At 36.9% G+C, this 17,941-nt stretch overlaps 5 protein-coding genes across 9 annotated transcripts; 2 read left to right on the top strand and 3 right to left on the bottom strand.

Moving 5' to 3' along the window:
• Positions 1-21: 21 nt before the first annotated feature.
• On the bottom strand, positions 22-4,377 carry LOC116303085 (ras-related protein Rab-24). 4 transcript variants are annotated; one of them, XM_031712534.2, is made up of 9 exons: positions 4,129-4,376; positions 3,600-3,668; positions 3,441-3,519; positions 3,263-3,330; positions 2,732-2,831; positions 1,913-1,963; positions 1,705-1,770; positions 1,429-1,506; positions 22-571 (listed from the first exon to the last, which is right to left on the bottom strand). In XM_031712534.2, the coding sequence occupies exons 1-9, from the start codon at positions 4,243-4,245 to the stop codon at positions 510-512; spliced, it is 690 nt and encodes a 229-aa protein (XP_031568394.1). In that variant the 5' UTR covers positions 4,246-4,376; the 3' UTR covers positions 22-509. The 4 variants fall into 4 exon arrangements, with proteins under 4 accessions (XP_031568394.1, XP_031568395.1, XP_031568396.1 ...); XM_031712535.2 differs by having other exon boundaries at positions 1,436-1,506; XM_031712536.2 differs by lacking the exon at positions 3,600-3,668 and having other exon boundaries at positions 4,129-4,377.
• A 2,537-nt stretch (positions 4,378-6,914) lies between these two features.
• Positions 6,915-11,375, bottom strand: LOC116303089 (ras-related protein Rab-24). Its single transcript, XM_031712543.2, has 8 exons — positions 11,115-11,375; positions 10,461-10,529; positions 10,147-10,225; positions 9,742-9,809; positions 9,406-9,505; positions 9,274-9,324; positions 9,051-9,113; positions 6,915-8,673 (listed from the first exon to the last, which is right to left on the bottom strand). The coding sequence occupies exons 1-8, from the start codon at positions 11,229-11,231 to the stop codon at positions 8,615-8,617; spliced, it is 606 nt and encodes a 201-aa protein (XP_031568403.1). The 5' UTR covers positions 11,232-11,375; the 3' UTR covers positions 6,915-8,614.
• On the top strand, positions 11,317-12,349 carry LOC116303088 (protein N-lysine methyltransferase METTL21A-like). Its single transcript, XM_031712542.1, has one exon. It carries the CDS (start codon positions 11,428-11,430, stop codon positions 12,289-12,291), a length of 864 nt encoding a protein of 287 aa, XP_031568402.1. The 5' UTR covers positions 11,317-11,427; the 3' UTR covers positions 12,292-12,349.
• Positions 12,233-14,340, bottom strand: LOC116303087 (E3 ubiquitin-protein ligase TM129). 2 transcript variants are annotated; one of them, XM_031712541.2, is made up of 4 exons: positions 14,209-14,340; positions 13,567-13,738; positions 12,968-13,442; positions 12,233-12,652 (listed from the first exon to the last, which is right to left on the bottom strand). In XM_031712541.2, exons 1-4 carry the CDS (start codon positions 14,333-14,335, stop codon positions 12,398-12,400), a joined length of 1,029 nt encoding a protein of 342 aa, XP_031568401.1. In that variant the 5' UTR covers positions 14,336-14,340; the 3' UTR covers positions 12,233-12,397. The 2 variants fall into 2 exon arrangements, with proteins under 2 accessions (XP_031568401.1, XP_031568400.1); XM_031712540.2 differs by having other exon boundaries at positions 12,237-12,652; positions 14,131-14,340.
• Positions 14,341-14,414: 74 nt separating this feature from the next.
• On the top strand, positions 14,415-17,940 carry LOC116303096 (rab9 effector protein with kelch motifs). The gene is made up of 7 exons (XM_031712552.2): positions 14,415-14,709; positions 14,821-14,973; positions 15,527-15,685; positions 15,812-15,961; positions 16,033-16,185; positions 16,649-16,744; positions 17,644-17,940. The coding sequence occupies exons 1-7, from the start codon at positions 14,478-14,480 to the stop codon at positions 17,772-17,774; spliced, it is 1,074 nt and encodes a 357-aa protein (XP_031568412.2). The 5' UTR covers positions 14,415-14,477; the 3' UTR covers positions 17,775-17,940.
• The last annotated feature ends 1 nt before the right edge of the window (position 17,941 follows it).

Raw genomic sequence — 17,941 nt, 5'->3', positions numbered from 1 at the left:
AATATTCTTTCCTAATATATCTTACTTTCGAGCAACCAGATATTGGTTGTTTTTATTCTTTGTTTGTTCGTCTATCAGTTGCATACAAAACACCAACAATACTTTGAATGAATACAATTTTGATAAATAGTGAACTAACGATATTTACCAGTACAGATGAATTTACAAATGCATGATTTTAAACTCTTAAGTTTTCTTCTATAATAAATCAATATTATTAGGACGCAATAATCAGTGTGATGTGAAAAATTATGTTATAACTTGCCACTTTACCACTAGGTGTATACTGGCATTTGGTTGCTGAGGACGGTGCTCGAGAGTACAATTCTTGCTGGGCACTAATCTCAATACACGTATAGTATCTACGCCAAAACTGGGCCTGGGTGGTATTCGAGCACGTATGAGTCGAGAAATTAATGGCATTGCTTATAATATTGGTAATCAGTGTGGTTTTAGGAGCTTTGATTGGCGCACTTTTTCTTTTGATCCAGTGATCCTCACTAACAGCTCTAACATCTGAATTTTATTTGATTTTTGGCCTTGCCTCTGTCCACCAAGAAGACTTCGTTTGCTGCAGAGAAGAAAAAGTATAGCTATTATTAGCTATTATCAGGAGCAGGCGTAACTCAGTTGGTTAGTGCGCGACCTTTAGAGCTTGAGGTCCACGGCTCGATCCTTAGGATCTCCACGTCTGTTTCGACTTCTCTCTAATCCGTGTAGCTTCAGCTTTAAAGTGCACACGAACCCTTCGACAATACTTTCAGTACTGATTCTGCATAAAGTAAATAGTTGATTGGTAAAATATTTCTTGATTTGAGTGATCCGTCTTTAAGTTATGAAGGTTTATACTTCCAATATGTTAATGATGATGACGTCAGGTAAGGTATTTGAGTGTTTTTGTTGTAACTAGTAATACTAAATGCTGGCCATTTTGAAAATAAAAATTGTAAATAGCTTTCATGTAAACCATGAGTAAAATAATGATGCTTTTTAAATACTGTTTCTATGAACCAGTTCGATTTTGTATATTTGATTAAGCCTTAATAGACGTCACACTCATTAGCATATTGGAAGTATAAACCTTCATAACTTAGAAACGCATCACTCAAATCAAGAAATATTTTACCATTCAACTATTTACTTCGTGTAGAATCAGTACTGAAAGTATTGTCGAAGGGTTCATGTGCACTTTAAATACTCTTATAACAGAGCACTGATGGAGAGAGGGGTGAAGTGCGCACCGTCGACTTCCATTGATAGCAGTTGAATTTCAACTGAAGGAACTACCGACGTTAAATATAGGTACTTTAACTTTTTTTTATTACACTATCGCCCTCAAAATAAATGACTTATTTAAACTCGGAAAGTGTTTCAGTGAAATTCGTCCATATGGAATCAAGGGTGACTATGTAGTGGTAGTTCACTCACCACTCACTTCTGAGATCTCGAGTTCTATTTCTGGTCTCATCATCTGATGGGTGTAGAGTTTCACGGGCCCGAGAGGATCTGGGACGGAAAATAATGACGGCTGCGAAGATTAGTCCCTCCCTTGATTGGTTGTTTATTGTTTGATTTTTTTCGCCATTCGCAAAACCTAAATATCTAAATTCTCAGGAGAGAATTTAGGTGGAATTCTTTTGTTTTATCCTCCAAATTAAGTTGAGCTGCTTTGACCTCATATGCAAGGGATCTATTTATTATTACCTCTTCTCGTCTCTTGCTCAGCTTCCACCATAAGACTGTCTTTTGCAATCTCGTAGAAGAATTCTTCTGCAGGCAAAGGAATAGAGACGTAAAACATTGTTTACCTCTACGAGTTAGTCCCCGCACGCCTCCGCATACGGAATTGAATAAGATGTAGTAGAACCGTGAAAACTGCCTTACTAACTGTTGTTTATCAGATACTACTTACCTACGTTTTCTCCTGTTTTACTTGAAGTTTCGAATGTTTTCGAACCGATTTCTGAAATTCAAACAGGAAAGAATGATTACAACTCCTACAACGTTGCCTAGTATAACACCATCTTTACTCCTACAACGTTGCCTAGTGTAACACAATCTTTACGGCCTGCAACGTTGCCTAGCGTTACACCATCTTTACTCCTACAACGTTGCCTAGTGTAACACCATCTTTACGGCCTGCAACGTTGCCTAGTGTAACACAATCTTTACTCCTACAACGTTGCCTAGCGTTACACCATCTTTACTCCTACAACGTTGCCTAGTGTAACACCATCTTTACGGCCTGCAACGTTGCCTAGTGTAACACAATCTTTACTCCTACAACGTTGCCTAGCGTTACACCATCTTTACTCCTACAGCGTTGCCTAGTGTAACACCATCTTTACGGCCTGCAACGTTGCCTAGCGTTACACCATCTTTACTCCTACAGCGTTGCCTAGCGTTACACCATCTTTACTCCTACAGCGTTGCCTAGCGTTACACCATCTTTACTCCTACAGCGTTGCCTAGCGTTACACCATCTTTACTCCTACAGCGTTGCCTAGCGTTACACCATCTTTACTCCTACAGCGTTGCCTAGCGTTACACCATCTTTACTCCTACAGCGTTGCCTAGCGTTACACCATCTTTACTCCTACAGCGTTGCCTAGTGTAACACCATCTTTACGGCCTGCAACGTTGCCTAGTGTTTGCCTCTGATTATTTCGACATTGATTGTTATATGATGAAGTGACCAATATGTAGCACTACGGAAACTTTGTCCACTTACCCAATCCCAAGTTTTCTGCCATTTCTGAATAAATTTTTCTACAACTTGGATCGTCCTGTACAAGGTCAAGCTTTGTTCCACACAAATAAACCTTACACCCCTGAATAAATGAAGTTTAAAAAAATTTTCATTGTCTCATGGATGAGGACTTTTCAAGGTTGTTGTAAGTATGGGATTGCCTAGTACTAGGGTAAGGTTTGCGTACGTCGTGGACACTCTTAAAATAATGATGATGATGATAATTTATGTAACGTTAATTCCTTAAGCTCAACAACGCTTACATTCACATTTTTAATGATGTTAGCAATATTAATATCAACACGTATACAACAATTCATATTTTTATAACTTAATATGATATCTATCAAAAATTAGAAAAGGGTGGGTAAAATTAGCAATTTTATGTTAGTGGAAATAAAAAGAGTGAATAATTAAGATTGTACGTCTTTTTAAAAAGAAAAAGAAAGCAGGTCTCGATAACAAACCCGTTCTCGATTTCAGTCGAAAATAGATATACCGAAAATTTCTCACCTCTTCGTACTTCCGTAGTTCGTTGATCCAAAACTTTGCTCTTTCGAAGCTTGTATCGTCGGTAAGATCTGAAAATCAAGATTCAGATGTAGCGCACTTGTAATGTAAAATGGTTGAATGGATATGTCTTCAACGCGATTTAAAGGCAATATTCGCTTTCAGTGACAACTAATATTACCATAACAAACAACAGCAGCTTTTGCATTCCGGTAATATACCCGAGCCATCGCATTGTATCGCTCTGAACCAGCAGTATCCTGCAATATATCAATCCAATAATATTATTCAAGCGTTGTTCATTAACATTACAGTCCATGAATACAGTGTTCATACTGACCCATATTCCCAGAACTACAGTTTTACCATCTACAATGACTCTGTGACTTCCATAACCTGCACCTATGGTCTGAAACACGATCGGATTTAGTTGCATTTTGGTGCAAAGAAAACGACTTGGTAATCTCTGCCGGTTGCTGTGCTGCCTACTATGGGACTGGGAGCAGGAGTTGATCGAAAAATAAGCATTTATTTAGTGCAGGGGAAAAATAGAAAAGGAAAAAAGTCAAAAAATCAAGGATAACATATCTAGAGTGTATCAAATGCTCCTGTGTAATAACACTATTCTTGGCGATACTGATCCATGATCGGCCCCGTCAGGCAGTCAACCTACTATTACATGATTAAAGCGATGACTGTTATTCTTTCTTTCATGTGACACATGCTACAATACTCAAACTTACGCAAGAAAGCCTGTATTTTGCAATCATGGTTGTAGTGGCTATTCAAGGAACAAGGCTATGACTATCGACAAATTGGACGATCTGTTGCCCACTTTACAGATTGTTTCAGTTCATCATTTCACTTACCGTCGAAACATTTTCTGGGTTGTATCGCTTGTGAAGGTATCGGACCACCAAACACGATTTGCCACCATTCTCTTTACCAAGTAATACAATTTTTAGCTCGCTTCTTGCTTCTGTCATTTTACAATAGAAAATCTACGAAATCCTAATATAGCAGACCTCGATCTTCCTTTGTTGGGGTTTAAAGGAAGCTCTGTCGATCATTTGGCAAAACGCGACATATACGTCGTCATACTAGTTGAGTGTCAGTTTGACCTTCACCCGAGCCATGTTACAGTATCTTTGTCACGTAACAGTATATGATGTAATGTGACTCTAGCTCGAAAAAGAAAGCGACCTTAAAGAAATTAAAGATTTTCAATAATGAAATATTTTTCTCAACTAAGATGTTTAACATGTAATATTAAGGGAAAATTCGACCAAGGTTGACCCGATATATGATTTCACGTGTCTCTAAGGCTTGCATCCCTCTAAAAAAAACTTGTCATTGCTTATCAGTGGCGCAGCTCAACGAGGTCGAAAGGCTGGTTTTCACTAGCGACATAAGCGACGGAAGCGAGTTTGCCTAATGGTCGTGGGTCGTGGGTCGTGGGTACGAAGTCGTGGGTCGTGGGTACAAAGTCGTGGGTTCCATTTTTTTTCCAAATTTCCAAATTCATCATTTCTTCACTATTCTTCTAAAACGAGATTGTGTAGCTTTCTTCCTGTAAATTCGCGAACTCGACTCGAAGTATTAACGTAAAGCTTATAGCTTTTTGTTTCTATTATTAGTTTATAGGTTTTTTTATAGGTTTAAATATCGACTCTACTATGCAAAGTGGTTCTCAGTAAGGTGGTTCTCAGTAAGGTGGTTCTCAAAACTGCGCAAGCTCCCCGCGTTATAACTCAGGGTTTTTCCTTTTTTTGAAAAGGCAAACCAAGCTCTGAACCAGGATTAACCGGTAACGTCTACATAAAATCCCCAAACTTTGCTGTCCTCAAAATTAGCTAGTCACGCAAATCTTGACCTCTTGGGTCACATATTTCTTGTTTGTCATTGGTAGTTAGAAAACGATAATAGAAAACGAAAGGAGCATCTTATCAGATATTTCCATAAACTTTACACCAACAATTAGAAGCAAAAATAGACTATGTGAAAAGCGATCGAATTAGAAGTGTGTTGAGAATGATTCGAAATTCAAAAAAGTTTTTGTAGTGTCCACACAGCGTAAGCAATGCAGAGTAAAATATTTCAATCTATGGCATAGCTAGGCTCTTTCCAGTCGCACCCAATACGAAAAGATACTAGATCTCTCGTATACATTAAGACATGAAATTAAAATTTGGTTCCAATAAAACTGAATAAAAGGTTTGAGACTGGTGATGAAGATGAAGATGGAGACACGTGTTGGAATCTCCTAAACCGGCGATTATTCATTCCATGTAGTTGGTGGACATGATTTTTAGAGAGCTGACTCTATTGGAATTTCTACTTTCCTTATAATTTAGGTATAGACCCGCAAAATCAAGAATAAAACATCGTTTTGATTATACTTACATCAAATCGGTTCTTCTCTAAGTTACTAAATATAACTTCTTTGACCTTCTTGGTATTTAAGCCCAACTGATACGCTGCCGCTGCATAAAAGCAGTCCCTATCAACCTTGGAGTCGTAGGTAACGGTAAACCCCGCACTTTCGAGTCGTTTACTCAGGATTTCCATAGTAACACAGAAAACTACTAAGAAATAATGAAACAAGCTTTCTCGCAACGACAAAAAACATAGAACGAGGAGAAACGCGATGCCGAAAACGCGAATTTGCTGTCCATCAACTTCACACGTTTGCAGCGGCTTGTCGCTCCAGTTTCTAGGTAACATCTTGATAAAGTCCATTGAAGACTCCTCGTTGAAGCGAGACAAGGTAGAAGACTAGTTGTTGTTGTTTTTTTCTTTTTCTTTTTCTTTTTTTCTGCCAAATTTATGTTTGAACAGCAAGGCCAATATAAATGAAATGTAAGAAACTGCTAAAAGGTTTTCCAGGCCACCAATTTTGGTGTATTTTTATAACACTGTCACGCAAATCAGACACAGACTACCTTGCACAACCCACAATTACACCGAATTTATAGGAACATAGCCACACGATTTCGTTTTGGAAGTATAGTGATAAATTTAAAGTTATAAATGATAAATTTGGAAAAAAATTGAAACCCACGACTTCGTACCCACGACCCACGACCCACGACCATTAGGCAAACTCGACGGAAGCATAAGCATAAGCATGAGCATAAGCATAAGATCGTTATGTTCTAGTGAAAATGAATGTGACGGAAGCATAAGAAAAACAGTAGGAAGCCATTGTTTATGCCTCTGGCAGCCGCTATAAAGTCCATGTATGACCCCGGAGCACAGTTTGAATTAGTTAGGGTTGAAAAACCGGAGGACCGGAAAAACCCTCGGGTCAGAAAGAGAACCAACCAACTCAGCCCAAATGGGACGACTGGGATTCGTAACCCCAAACCTCAGATGTGAGGCGAGCGTTTTACCACTACGCCCCCCCCTTCCCCTCCCCTATTGCCATACCTCGGCCTTTAAAAGACGTCTTGACTCATGTACAGGCAGCCCAATCTCTCGTTCTGTTGTGTTCTGTTGTGTTGTAGCATTTGAATATCCTGCTTTCATCTTATAAAACATTAGACAAAGATATAGTCGAGGTACAACTACGTTTTAAAGAGAGTAACATCATTTCTGGCATTGTCGGGGTTTTTTTAGTACTCCTGCTAAAAAGGCCAACACAAGCAGGCAAATATTTTTATATAAAATACTTTATTTACATTGAAATAATAACTAATGTATAATCCTTGTCCGTCATAAAATATATCTATAATTAATCCATTATTAATTTCTCTATCATATTGTCAAGTTATAATAATATGTCCGTAGACATACTTTATCAGTGATTATAACCTAGAGAGACCTGCTTTGAACTGTTCTTTTTTTATGAATGGACATTAAAACATAAATAGAGCAATTTTATCTAGTCACAAGGAAATAGAGGTTTCCATAGAATTTTTTTCATCATTTATAAAAGTAAGGTGTTTATGGCAGAGAACCATTAGGAGCAAACCAAGGGCGCTAGGACACACGGATTGTACCTTCAGTACAGTCAAATACTTTAGAGGTAGGTATGCCCTTCGTTTTGCGTTCGCCAAAGTCATATCTGTCATTGCTGTGTAAACGAAGTGCCCTAGGTCCTGCCAAAATAATTGGATTATCCGAGCAGACGAGAGTACAAAAGAACCGCTCTTGCTTTCCTACCCCGGTCTATTTTACTGTACTGAAGGTAAATTTGATTAACTTATTAAAGAAAGTAATCGCTAACGAAGTGACGCCGGCGCTGCTTTACACGGTAGTGCAGCGGTAAATACTCAGAGCGTACAGCTGATTAAAACCAGACGGACCGTTGGTGGACGTGGTAAATATATTCATATCGTACGGCTGATTCAAACCAGACGGACCGTTGGTTGGAAAGGACGTTTACTTTTAATGATAAAAGGATACATGCATTATACACCATGAAAAGATGAAAAAACTTACTGACGTTTCGGACGCTAGTCCTTCGTCCGAAACGTCAGTCAGTTTTTTCATCTTTTCACGGTGTATAATTTACCTTTTTATCATTACTGTTTAATTAGAAACACCGACACAGCTCATACTAGTTTTTAGCTGTTTTTTTCTTCTCGTGAGCCCTATTTAGTGTCTATTTAGAAACAAACATATATTAGTGGACTCTATTTAGTATCTACGAATAAGTGAAACAAACACACCGATATATAACCAACCCAATCGGTCTGTCCTAGCACCTTTGAGCAAACTGAAAGATTCTATTTGAACCCTAAGAGAAAAGTAATTTTTCTTTCTTTTCTTTGGTTGCTTAAAAAAGCAAGTGAAAATATATAGCAAATTGAAAATTTTTAAAGTAAAGTAATATGAAAGAACTATTGTATTATTATTAGAATATTGGCTAAATTGCAGAATACCCCACCACTCATGAATGTGTCTCTGCTTGTAGCCACTGGCTACAGCTACATGTAAGATACACAGGGATACCAAAATATGGTTCTGAATAACTTCAACAAACAGGAATACTTCACAGCCTATCCAGATCATACTGTGTAGGCAGTTGCCTACGGCTACGGGTCTTAATACACGGGGATACCAAAATATGGTTCGGAATATCTTAATATTGACTGCGTAGCTGCGTAGCCGCGTAGCCACTTCGTAGTTATACCTTGTTCTCGACACAGGAAGCCTGACGCATTAATTTTGACTGCGTAGCCGCGTGGCATATTATAAAACATTGACTGGACTGGACTGAGAAAAATCTGTAAAACATGGACTGGACTGGGCTGGGGTATTCTGCAATCGCTCCACTTTTTTATCTTCGATTTACTTCAATAGTGCTTTTACTAGCCACATTTATAAACAGAAAAACATTTTACTTCTTTATCAACAACAACCAACTTTTTTATCTTTTGTTTCTTGGAGTTGAAGAGTATCTTTATCATCTGTGAAACATATATAACAAATCAGTCTATAAAAGTAGTTTCAGAAACGTAAATGAAATGGGGTGATCAAAGTCTAAGAACGGCTATCCTTTGCTGCAGGATGAGAGAGAACTGACATCCCCAGTAGGATCTCCCCAATAGCTCCTCCCCAGTAGCACCTCTCTTAACAATGGTCAGTAGCACCTCCCCAGTAGCACCTCTCTTAACAATGGTCAGTAGCACCTCCCCAGTAGCACCTCCCCAGTAGCACCTCCCCAGTAGCACCTCCCCAGTAGCACCTCCCCAGTAGCACCTCTCTTAGCAATGGTCCATAGCACCTTTTACAGCAGTGGTCAGTAGCACCTCCCCAGTAGCACAGTTTTATCATATTGACTCACCTATTTCATTAGGAACTTCCTCATCCTTTGCAAAATCTTTTGCAATTTCAAAGAAAACTTCTTCTGTTGATTTAATAGAATTAAATAGTAATATATTTCATGTTTGGGTGTAAATGTAACTACTGTAGACTGGCTTTTGTGTCCACATTTAGTTTTAATATCAATATTTTTATTGTAGGTTCAATATCCTTATGAACCTTCAACACTTTACTAAACAACTTACCAACATTGTGGCCTGTTTTGCTTGATGTCTCAAATACCACAGCACCAATTTCTAATCAAATCAAAAACATAATCAGCCAATTATAGGTACCTAGGCTACACAATTTGTAAATGTTCAATCAATGTTGCTCACCTTCAGCATAATCTGTTGTCATATGATAGTCTACTTTTCGCAACTTTTTATCTTGTTGTGCAAGATCTAATTTAGTGCCACAAAGATATATTTTACAGTTCTAAAGATAAAATAGAGAAATTGCTGAGTGATGAAAGAAACAAAAATCTCATCGCAATAAACAATAAAATATAAAGTGCAATACATGTATATTATGCACTAAAGTGTAAGTTATGAGAGGAGGAAGGTTTGTAACATGAGGTACATATAGTAGCTGAACGTTTCTATCAATCACTTGCATTAAAAAAATATTAAAACAACGAGGGCATGAGGAATATCTAATAATACTATACTTACAGGTTCATATGTTTTGAGTTCGTTGACCCAAAATTTGGCTCTTTCAAAACTAGATTTTTCTATCAATTCTGAAACATAAGATAGTAATCACTAGTTAGCATCATGGACATTTGTTGTGTTAACTTCCCAGCAGTTGAACATTATAGAAATGATTTAGAATGTATGGTGAGCATGCGTAGAGTCATACTTTCTTGTTATCTGTGAGTGTGGTTTGATAATAAAAGGCTGAATTTGATTAAGCAGCTCATCTACAAACTCTTAATCCAAGTAGGGGCTGTTGGCAGCTACAGCAATGATTCTATAAGCTATCAAGTCAAGAATTCATTTTATACTTAATATTTAGGACACATACAGAACAGTTTGTTTATTAGTCTTTATTTGACAGGGCAGGCTTACAAGACTTACCATAACAAACCACAGCTGCTTTAGCCCCGCGATAGTATATTCTACTCATAGCCTCATAACGTTCTGAGCCTGCTGTATCCTGTACACATTATGGATAAATTTTAAATTGATAATGATTGTTTCATACTCATAATAATTGAGAAATACATTATAATATTGAAGAAATAGAAAACGCGCGCGTGCTGTCATAAAGTACACGGTGGTTGGCAGAACACGAGAGAAGTGTTAGGAGAAGCACGACCCAGTGAAGTTTGGCGAGTGGCACACTCAACTGGGAATATAGCAGTATATCATTCATTCTGACATGCACCTACCCATATTCCAAGGGTTATGCTTTTATTTCCAACTATAACTTTATTTGCTCCAAATGCTGCACCAATAGTCTAAAATAGAAAAATTGAACTGTGTCTTACACTATGCAGTAAAAATAAATTCTTTGTTGTTGAATTGTTCATGTCTAGTGTTGTTCTAGCATTTTTGCACTAATTGGGGACACTCATACATTCACTTGCACACACTACTACAATCAATGTTGTATGCACACAACACAAACTTGATGTGACTTGGTGTGTTAATGTTATTTATGTCTATAGGTAATCATATGGTTTTTTCTTCTAATTTGGAATTAATTTTTCACTGGTGTGTTTTTCGATGACCTCAAATTAATAGCACTCGCCCTATAGGGATCGTGCTATGTTGAAGCTCTTTGAAAACCCCACTCATGCAAATTAATTAACTCCAAATTGCACTCGAAACCATATGATTACCTATACATAACAAAACAAGTATGTATACAACATGCATTATCGAATACATACATCATTATGATGAGCTGCACATATACATGTAACTTATACCGTTAAGAAAACACAGTATATTATCGCTTGACACTGAAATTGCATAATCCATTAACCGGTCTCTAGAGATTTTGCATTAGTGAACCAGGATTAAATCTTGACGATACCTACATTTTGATAAGGGACGCCTTCGTTGAATCGATGATGAAGGTATCTCTCCACAAGGCTAGTCTTGCCACTGTATTCTTTGCCTAATAACACGACTTTAGCGTCAACTTTGGATCCCATATCACAGCCTGATCTCAGTACGAACGCTATACAAACGTACTAAATAAACTAATTCTTTGTATCTTTAGCATTTAAGACAATGGCTTCCAGGAAAACTCATGAAATCATTATGTAGTCATCGTTGGTGTAAAGTTTTACAATCATTTCTTATTTTGTCCACATTTCCCAGAAAACACCGCAGTATTACGTAGGGAGCATGGAACTAGCACACAAGCAACGCCTGATCAAATACTGCTTAATTCTTTCTTCCTTTTCAAAAGAAAATTGCTTTCCATTGATAAAATTCTTTGTTTTTCGGGACTTGTCGTTGTCCATGGGATCTTTATCTTCTTATGTAGTTTTACTTTTATCATTTACAAAGTTTTTACCGTTTATCATTACGATTCAGAAAGCGTCAGCCTCAATGGCATTGGTACCTTATTCACCTCACAAAACACTTGGAATCTTCCACAAATCCGAGAGAAACTTTACGTTTGTTGGAAGGACACTCACAATTCATCAAGATTGGGAAGAAGGAGGAGTGGCTGCCGTTGTGTGGGATGCTGCTCTTGTTTTAAGCCAGTATTTAGAAAGCAAAGGTAACTGGATCAAAGATAAGAAAGTTATTGAACTCGGAGCAGGAACAGGACTGGTTGGAATGGTTGCAGCTATATTAGGAGGGGATGTGGTCGTCACAGATAGAAAAGCTGCACTGAACTATACCAAAACTAATGTGAAAAACAATTTGAAAATACTGTCAGATACCTCCTTGAAAGTTACTGCGCTGGACTGGGGACAGGACACATCAATTTTCTCGGCACCTTATGACATAATTCTCGGAGCTGACATTGTGTACATTGAGGAAACTTTTCCAAATTTGTTGAAAACCCTAACCGATTTAAGTGGAAATGAATCAGTTATATTATTGTCCTGCAGGATTCGATATAAAAGAGACAACGATTTCATACGACTTTTGAAGACAAAGTTTAATGTAAAAAAGATTTCACATGACAGAAATGTAGATATTAAGGTCTATGAGGCTACGAAATTTCATATTGTAACTGCTAAACAGGACCTGTAATTTATCACTTCAAAATAGATTTTCAAATATAATATAATATTAAATGTTGTTTAATGTTCCCTTTTCCCTGAGTGAAGTTAATAAATTTCTCTGTTATTCAGTACTTTTAATGTTTTGAAATCAAACAAACATCAAGCATGCAGAATGGAGATCTGCAAGTTGGGCACGGAGATCGACATGACATCCAGGTATCAGGTCTGGTCTGGTCCTGCCGACTAGCAAACCATTTTCCCATGCATTCTAAACACCACATAGGTCGACAGAAGCATGACACACAGTCCCCCTCCTCTGCATTAGCACAAAGTTTTTGTAGCTTGATGTTAGCTTGTTGTTGCATGCATCCAATACAAGGCTCTGGTTCCTAAAGAAGTAAAGAAAAAATAGTCTAGTGTTCATATTTGATTCTCTTCACAATTCAGTTGTTAGGCATTTGCCTTCTAACAACCAGATCAAGGAAAGATAGGATTTGGTTCACAAGTTAACAGACAACACATCTGACATTAAATGTTTTCCTTTAATACTCCAGTTTCAAGTTCTCTTTTGCTCAGCCTTAGCCTAGCACACCACTAAGGATTTTGCACATTATCGAAGCTACGGCTGGGCCAAGGCAAACTTGAAATGGGAGTATTAAATAAAATGAAAAACTTGCAAATTCCCTAATGCAAATGATGCTTACCTCATTATCTCTGATTAGATATCTTTCATTTTGCTGCACTTGATATCTAAAAGCTTCAAGGAAGCGATCAGTTAATGACTGGTGTATGATGATGTTTCGAGCATTCCTTATTGGTGCTTGTATCTTCTCCCTCAACTCCCCATAATCACTGGAAATTAATCTTATGATGAAAGGCTTAACTGCTGGATTAATGCTGGCTACTTGAATGTTTAAAAACTGGACAGCCATATTGCTTTCATGTGAAATAGCATGGTCTTCTGTAGCAATGATAGACAAGTGCACATCTGGTTTGTGAGCAACATGCACTTTATAAGTAGTACACTTAACAATCCAAGAGTCTGTAATGTAAAGGCTTGTTCCACCGATAATTGAGCAGAATTTACTGACTCTCCTGAATTCAATGTTTATTGATGAAGCAGCTGCTCTCCAAGGTTCACCATGTTTGGCAAGAACTTTGGCAAAGGGGTGGTTTGCCCTAGCAGTTTTGATAATAAAAAATGATTGAAATTAGTGCATTCAAACCAGCAACTGACTTGTGTATTATCAAGTAAGCAACTCTCATCAATCTATAATAAGAAAAATGTGAAAGGTACAGTTACCATTTGTTCCATGACCAATATCTCGCTATAACAAATCCACTGATAGCGATGCCAATACACAGCAACAGAAAGCAGTTCACAGCAAGGGTTGCTTTACCAGGTTCTAACATGTACAAGTTTTTGTTGTCATATTCATTATAAAAGGAGACCAATCCAAGTCCAACGTAATAACCTAAAAACAATAGCATATTTTTCCTATGTTATTTATTCATTTATTTCTTTATCACAAATTTATTTACAACAACAACAAAACAAAAAAATGACAAAGAAACGCAGAAAGGGTGTTGAAAGGGAGGAACTAAATCCCCATTTGATGTCAACCCCCGTAAATTTAAAGTCAGGCTTTAAAATTATGGAACATAACGATGTAAATTAATAATAATAATATTAATAATGATATTAAACTATGCCATATAATGATATTAATTAAACTATGGTGTTTATCGCTATTTGGTCTTTCATTCAGACAGGTATTGGTGTATAAATAATTAAAACAGGATAAGGAAATAGTAAAGCAAGATTTCAGCCACACTGATCACAAAATATGTCGTACACGTCACTGACCAAGGGGCAAAAGTGAATGAAGAACAACGGTAGCGGTTGTCCTTCGTAAGTGAAATCCAGTAAAGTCTATCTCCTCACTTCCAAGATAGCTTGATAACATATTCTGTACTGTTAATCCTGCGCTTACAAACTCTTTTGGTGGCGCAATAAAGCACAAAGAAACAACTATATAACATATTGTAAACATGAACTCGTTCGACACCATTTTGTTTTCACTCACGACAGGGTGGACTGGGAGCTAAACGAATCAGCTGACCAGCGGTTTTCTTCGCCGTGGACTCGCATCTCTTATTTTCCCCAAACAAACAGGATTTTATTGGAATAGTTTAAATGTCATATTAGGTTTCATGGAAGTTCATCCCATTCTAGATGACCTAGACAACATCAAGCCAAACCTATGGTACGTGCTGTCACCTAGTGGTGAAAGTCCAAGTGTAAGAGTTGGACATACGTGCACATATTATTTTGGCCTGAAAAGTAAAGACGCTCAGTCACAGAGGCCGAGGAAGGGAAATGTATTGATCGTTGGCGGTGCAAATCCTGATGGCCCTTTTGATGAAGTCTATATCTTAGAACTAAGTAATTAAGATTCGTCTTTTTTAAACAGTAATTCATTCTTTGGTCTGATGTATAGTTTGTTTCCTTGGTAACAGAAATGTTTAATTACATTATGTTGTAATTTTATCACAGATACAATAAAATGGAACAAGACAGAATGGAAGGGTTTATTTGCCCGATATGAGCATTCTGCCTTCATTCCAGCCTCATCCCCCAGCAGTGTTCTAGTATTTGGTGGTGCATGTCAGTCACAGAATCTCAATGATATTCAAAGTTTAAACACAGGTTAGACAAATTTGTCAGATTTTTCATGCACTATTCTTTCTACGTATGAGTGTTAAGTGCATGCACGCATGATCCAGTATCATTCAAATGTTTTGATGAGCCAAATATCAAGAAAACAACTTTTTCAAATCTTCAGACTCTTACTGTATAGCTCAAACACAAAGTCAGAGCCCCTATTTGCCTTTGTCTTAAATTTAAGTTACTACCAAAATCCACATAATTTAAAACAAATCTGCTTGCTTTTATATTTTAGTGGTGGGCCAAATAGGAAACCAACCCTTATCGCTGTATTTGTAACCCAGATAAATGAAGATTATCAGTCATCATCATCATCCTCATCCTCATCAACATCAACTACATTATCATTATTACCAAATGCATTTTGAATGCATTTGGTAATAATGCAAACTGTTTCTTTGATACCTTTGGTTACACTATAGATCTCATCTTTTCCTCAAGTTTAAAGAAATTCTGATTGCAACTTTGTTTTTCTATGAAAGATGCATACTTCATCAAAATATGGTGATAAATATGATCGTAAAATGTTTTGCAGATAATGGGACATGGTATAAATTGGAGGCAAATGGAGAAGCTCCAGCAAGCAGGACATGTCATTCCATGGCATCCATTGGAGATAGCTTGTATGTGTTTGGTGGGGGACGTACAGGCCCAGATCCTGTGCAGGAGGATTCAATGCATGTCTTTGATGCAGGTTAGGGATAATTATACTTTTGAGAGTAGACATTCTTTATTCCTGCTCCTGTACAAGCTTCTACCTCCATTAGGACTTTATGTCATTATATTTTGACATCATGATATTTTGCATATGATTTGCTAGTAACCACAACGTGGAACAAGCTAGAAACCTGTGGTGATAAACCTTCTTGTAGACATGGACATGTCATGGTTGCCATAGGAACCAATATTTATTTACATGGTGGAATGGCTGGAACTAGTGTTTTTGATGACTTGTATCAGTTTAATACAGGTGAGTAGTGTTATTTCACACTTCCATTAATATGCATATTTAAAAAACCAGAATTTTTTATGTTTCTTTAGTTACCAATGCATGGATCAGACTATCACCAACAGGAGATGTACCAGAAGCAAGAACAGCACATGCAGGAACAGCTGTTGACAAAAACTTGTTTGTTTTTGGTGGGATGAGTGGAATTGGTTCTGCTTTGGATGACTTTTATATGCTAAACACAGGTAAAATCAACAAGGGCAAATATAGGTGTAAAGCACCACTCAGTTAGCTCAGATGGTGAGGGTGTTGGTCTGTTATGCGGAAGGTTGTGGTTTAGGCCTCAGCTGGACCGACACTCAGAATCTTAAAATAACTTAGGAGAAAGTGCTGCCTTTGTTATTTAATATTACATAGATCTGCAAATGGTAATTAGATATCATTAAATGTTAGATGTCTCAGATATCATGACCATGCTAATGATAGACTCCTTTGCAGACATTTTTTGTGTTGGATTGTTCTCCCACTTAGTGGGTAGAAGGCTATGCTAATGGTGGTCCCATCAATTAGAGAAGTTAAATGAGGACCATGATCATGTTGAATTACAATCAAGTATCATCCTCTTTAAATAAAGTTGATTCACTTATTTATTTTATGTAGACCAGTCATTAAATGTAGTAATTTTTCAATATCAATTTTATTTATTAGTAACTGTAAAGTGGAATAAGATAAAAATAGATGCCATTCCTCCTAATCCTCGTCTGGACCATGCTATGTGTACAGTGACATTCCAGCCAATGCAAGGTGATGAAACCATTTTCCTTTTGTTTACTATTCATTTTTCACTTGAGACTATCTTTCCTTCTTTTGAGAATAGATTGGTTCTTGTATGTGTTGTAAAATGATGTGTTGTGGTTGGATAAATAACTGGAAGAAAACAGCATATTGCCGCTTTTCACATGACGTCATCAAAACATCAAAATCTAAACTATAAATCGTATAAAGGCATTTCTCAAGTATGTTTTAGAAATCAGTGTTATAAGTCACGAGAAAAAATTTTGAGTCATTTCGATGTTTGGTTCTCGAGTTATGAAGGTTGAGTTTGTGTCACGCAATACTGTCACGTCTCCCTAAATAGCGATCGAAATAGTAAAATAATTTACTCTAGTTAAAAGATTTTCCCTTAGACACGTTTTAAAGATCTATTTAAAGTTTATTCAAGTGAAATATAGTCAAAAATATTTAAAATGCCATTATCTTAAGCCTTTGAAATTTTGTCCGCCATGATGGTGTACCAACTTGGAACACCAAGATGGCCGCTCCATACATTTTAACCAAAAATTATGTCATGTTTACTCACCTCTAGTTCCGCAACGAAATGCTATGCAGCCCCAAAATTTGGCGGGAATGTGTAGTTTTGACCGCTTTACAAGATTATGAAACTTTTATTTCATTATAATGCGAATTTGGGCTTTTGAAATTCATGATGACGTAGGTGAAAACCAAGAATATGTCCTACCATGTACATACTTTGAGTCAGTATTGTTTGTTTCCTACTATGAAAACCACAACTTGTCAAGCAATAATGAAAAATAAAATGACTTGACATAATGACAAGATAGATAGAAATGAAATGGGAAGATAGTGGATACTGAGGTCTATTTGAATTACCTGACTAATTATTTGTCCTATTCTTTTACTAGAAGAAAAACCAGAAGCAAATGATGCAGAAAAGGATAAAACACATCAGTTAGTGTTTATATTTGGAGGAATGGATACAAGGGGAGAAATATTGAATGACTGTTTCGTGTTCCTTCCAGGTCCAGTAGAATAATAAAGTATTATAAACTATTATACAATCTGTGGTAGGTAATTGCTCTTAAATTACATTTTATTTAGCAACCAACTTTTGATGTTAACCTTTTCAGTTCTTTATCAATAATTCTTTTTGTAACATAAAAATGAGTTGATTTTTGAAAATAAATAAAGGGGATCAAGTAT

Source organism: Actinia tenebrosa, unplaced genomic scaffold, assembly GCF_029948245.1.
Source record: "Actinia tenebrosa isolate PJP-AT-01 unplaced genomic scaffold, QUT_ActTen_1.0 PGA_scaffold12__29_contigs__length_12842862, whole genome shotgun sequence".
In the NCBI taxonomy this organism is placed as follows: Eukaryota; Metazoa; Cnidaria; class Anthozoa; order Actiniaria; family Actiniidae; genus Actinia; species Actinia tenebrosa.
This window is presented reverse-complemented; position numbering and strand designations above follow the sequence as displayed.

What these genes read in the sequence shown, in the direction of transcription:
- LOC116303085 (XM_031712534.2), bottom strand. Translation starts at nt 4,245, where the DNA reads ATGACAGAAGCAAGAAGCGAGCTAAAAATTGTATTACTTGGTAAAGAG. An exon ending in TGAGCAAGAGACGAGAAGAG is followed by an intron (nt 1,507 to 1,704) that starts GTAATAATAAAT and finishes TTTCCGTCCCAG; the next exon opens with ATCCTCTCGGGCCCGTGAAA. An exon ending in CGAGATCTCAGAAGTGAGTG is followed by an intron (nt 572 to 1,428) that starts GTGAGTGAACTA and finishes TCTTCTCTGCAG; the next exon opens with CAAACGAAGTCTTCTTGGTG.
- LOC116303089 (XM_031712543.2), bottom strand. Translation starts at nt 11,231, where the DNA reads ATGGGATCCAAAGTTGACGCTAAAGTCGTGTTATTAGGCAAAGAATAC. An exon ending in AACTCAAAACATATGAACCT is followed by an intron (nt 9,506 to 9,741) that starts GTAAGTATAGTA and finishes TTTTATCTTTAG; the next exon opens with AACTGTAAAATATATCTTTG. An exon ending in GACAACAGATTATGCTGAAG is followed by an intron (nt 9,325 to 9,405) that starts GTGAGCAACATT and finishes TGATTTGATTAG; the next exon opens with AAATTGGTGCTGTGGTATTT.
- LOC116303088 (XM_031712542.1), top strand. Translation starts at nt 11,428, where the DNA reads ATGGAACTAGCACACAAGCAACGCCTGATCAAATACTGCTTAATTCTT.
- LOC116303087 (XM_031712540.2), bottom strand. Translation starts at nt 14,335, where the DNA reads ATGGTGTCGAACGAGTTCATGTTTACAATATGTTATATAGTTGTTTCT. An exon ending in TATTGGTCATGGAACAAATG is followed by an intron (nt 13,443 to 13,566) that starts GTAACTGTACCT and finishes CAAAACTGCTAG; the next exon opens with GGCAAACCACCCCTTTGCCA. An exon ending in ATCTAATCAGAGATAATGAG is followed by an intron (nt 12,653 to 12,967) that starts GTAAGCATCATT and finishes TTACTTCTTTAG; the next exon opens with GAACCAGAGCCTTGTATTGG.
- LOC116303096 (XM_031712552.2), top strand. Translation starts at nt 14,478, where the DNA reads ATGGAAGTTCATCCCATTCTAGATGACCTAGACAACATCAAGCCAAAC. An exon ending in TATTCAAAGTTTAAACACAG is followed by an intron (nt 14,974 to 15,526) that starts GTTAGACAAATT and finishes AATGTTTTGCAG; the next exon opens with ATAATGGGACATGGTATAAA. An exon ending in CTTTTATATGCTAAACACAG is followed by an intron (nt 16,186 to 16,648) that starts GTAAAATCAACA and finishes TTTATTTATTAG; the next exon opens with TAACTGTAAAGTGGAATAAG.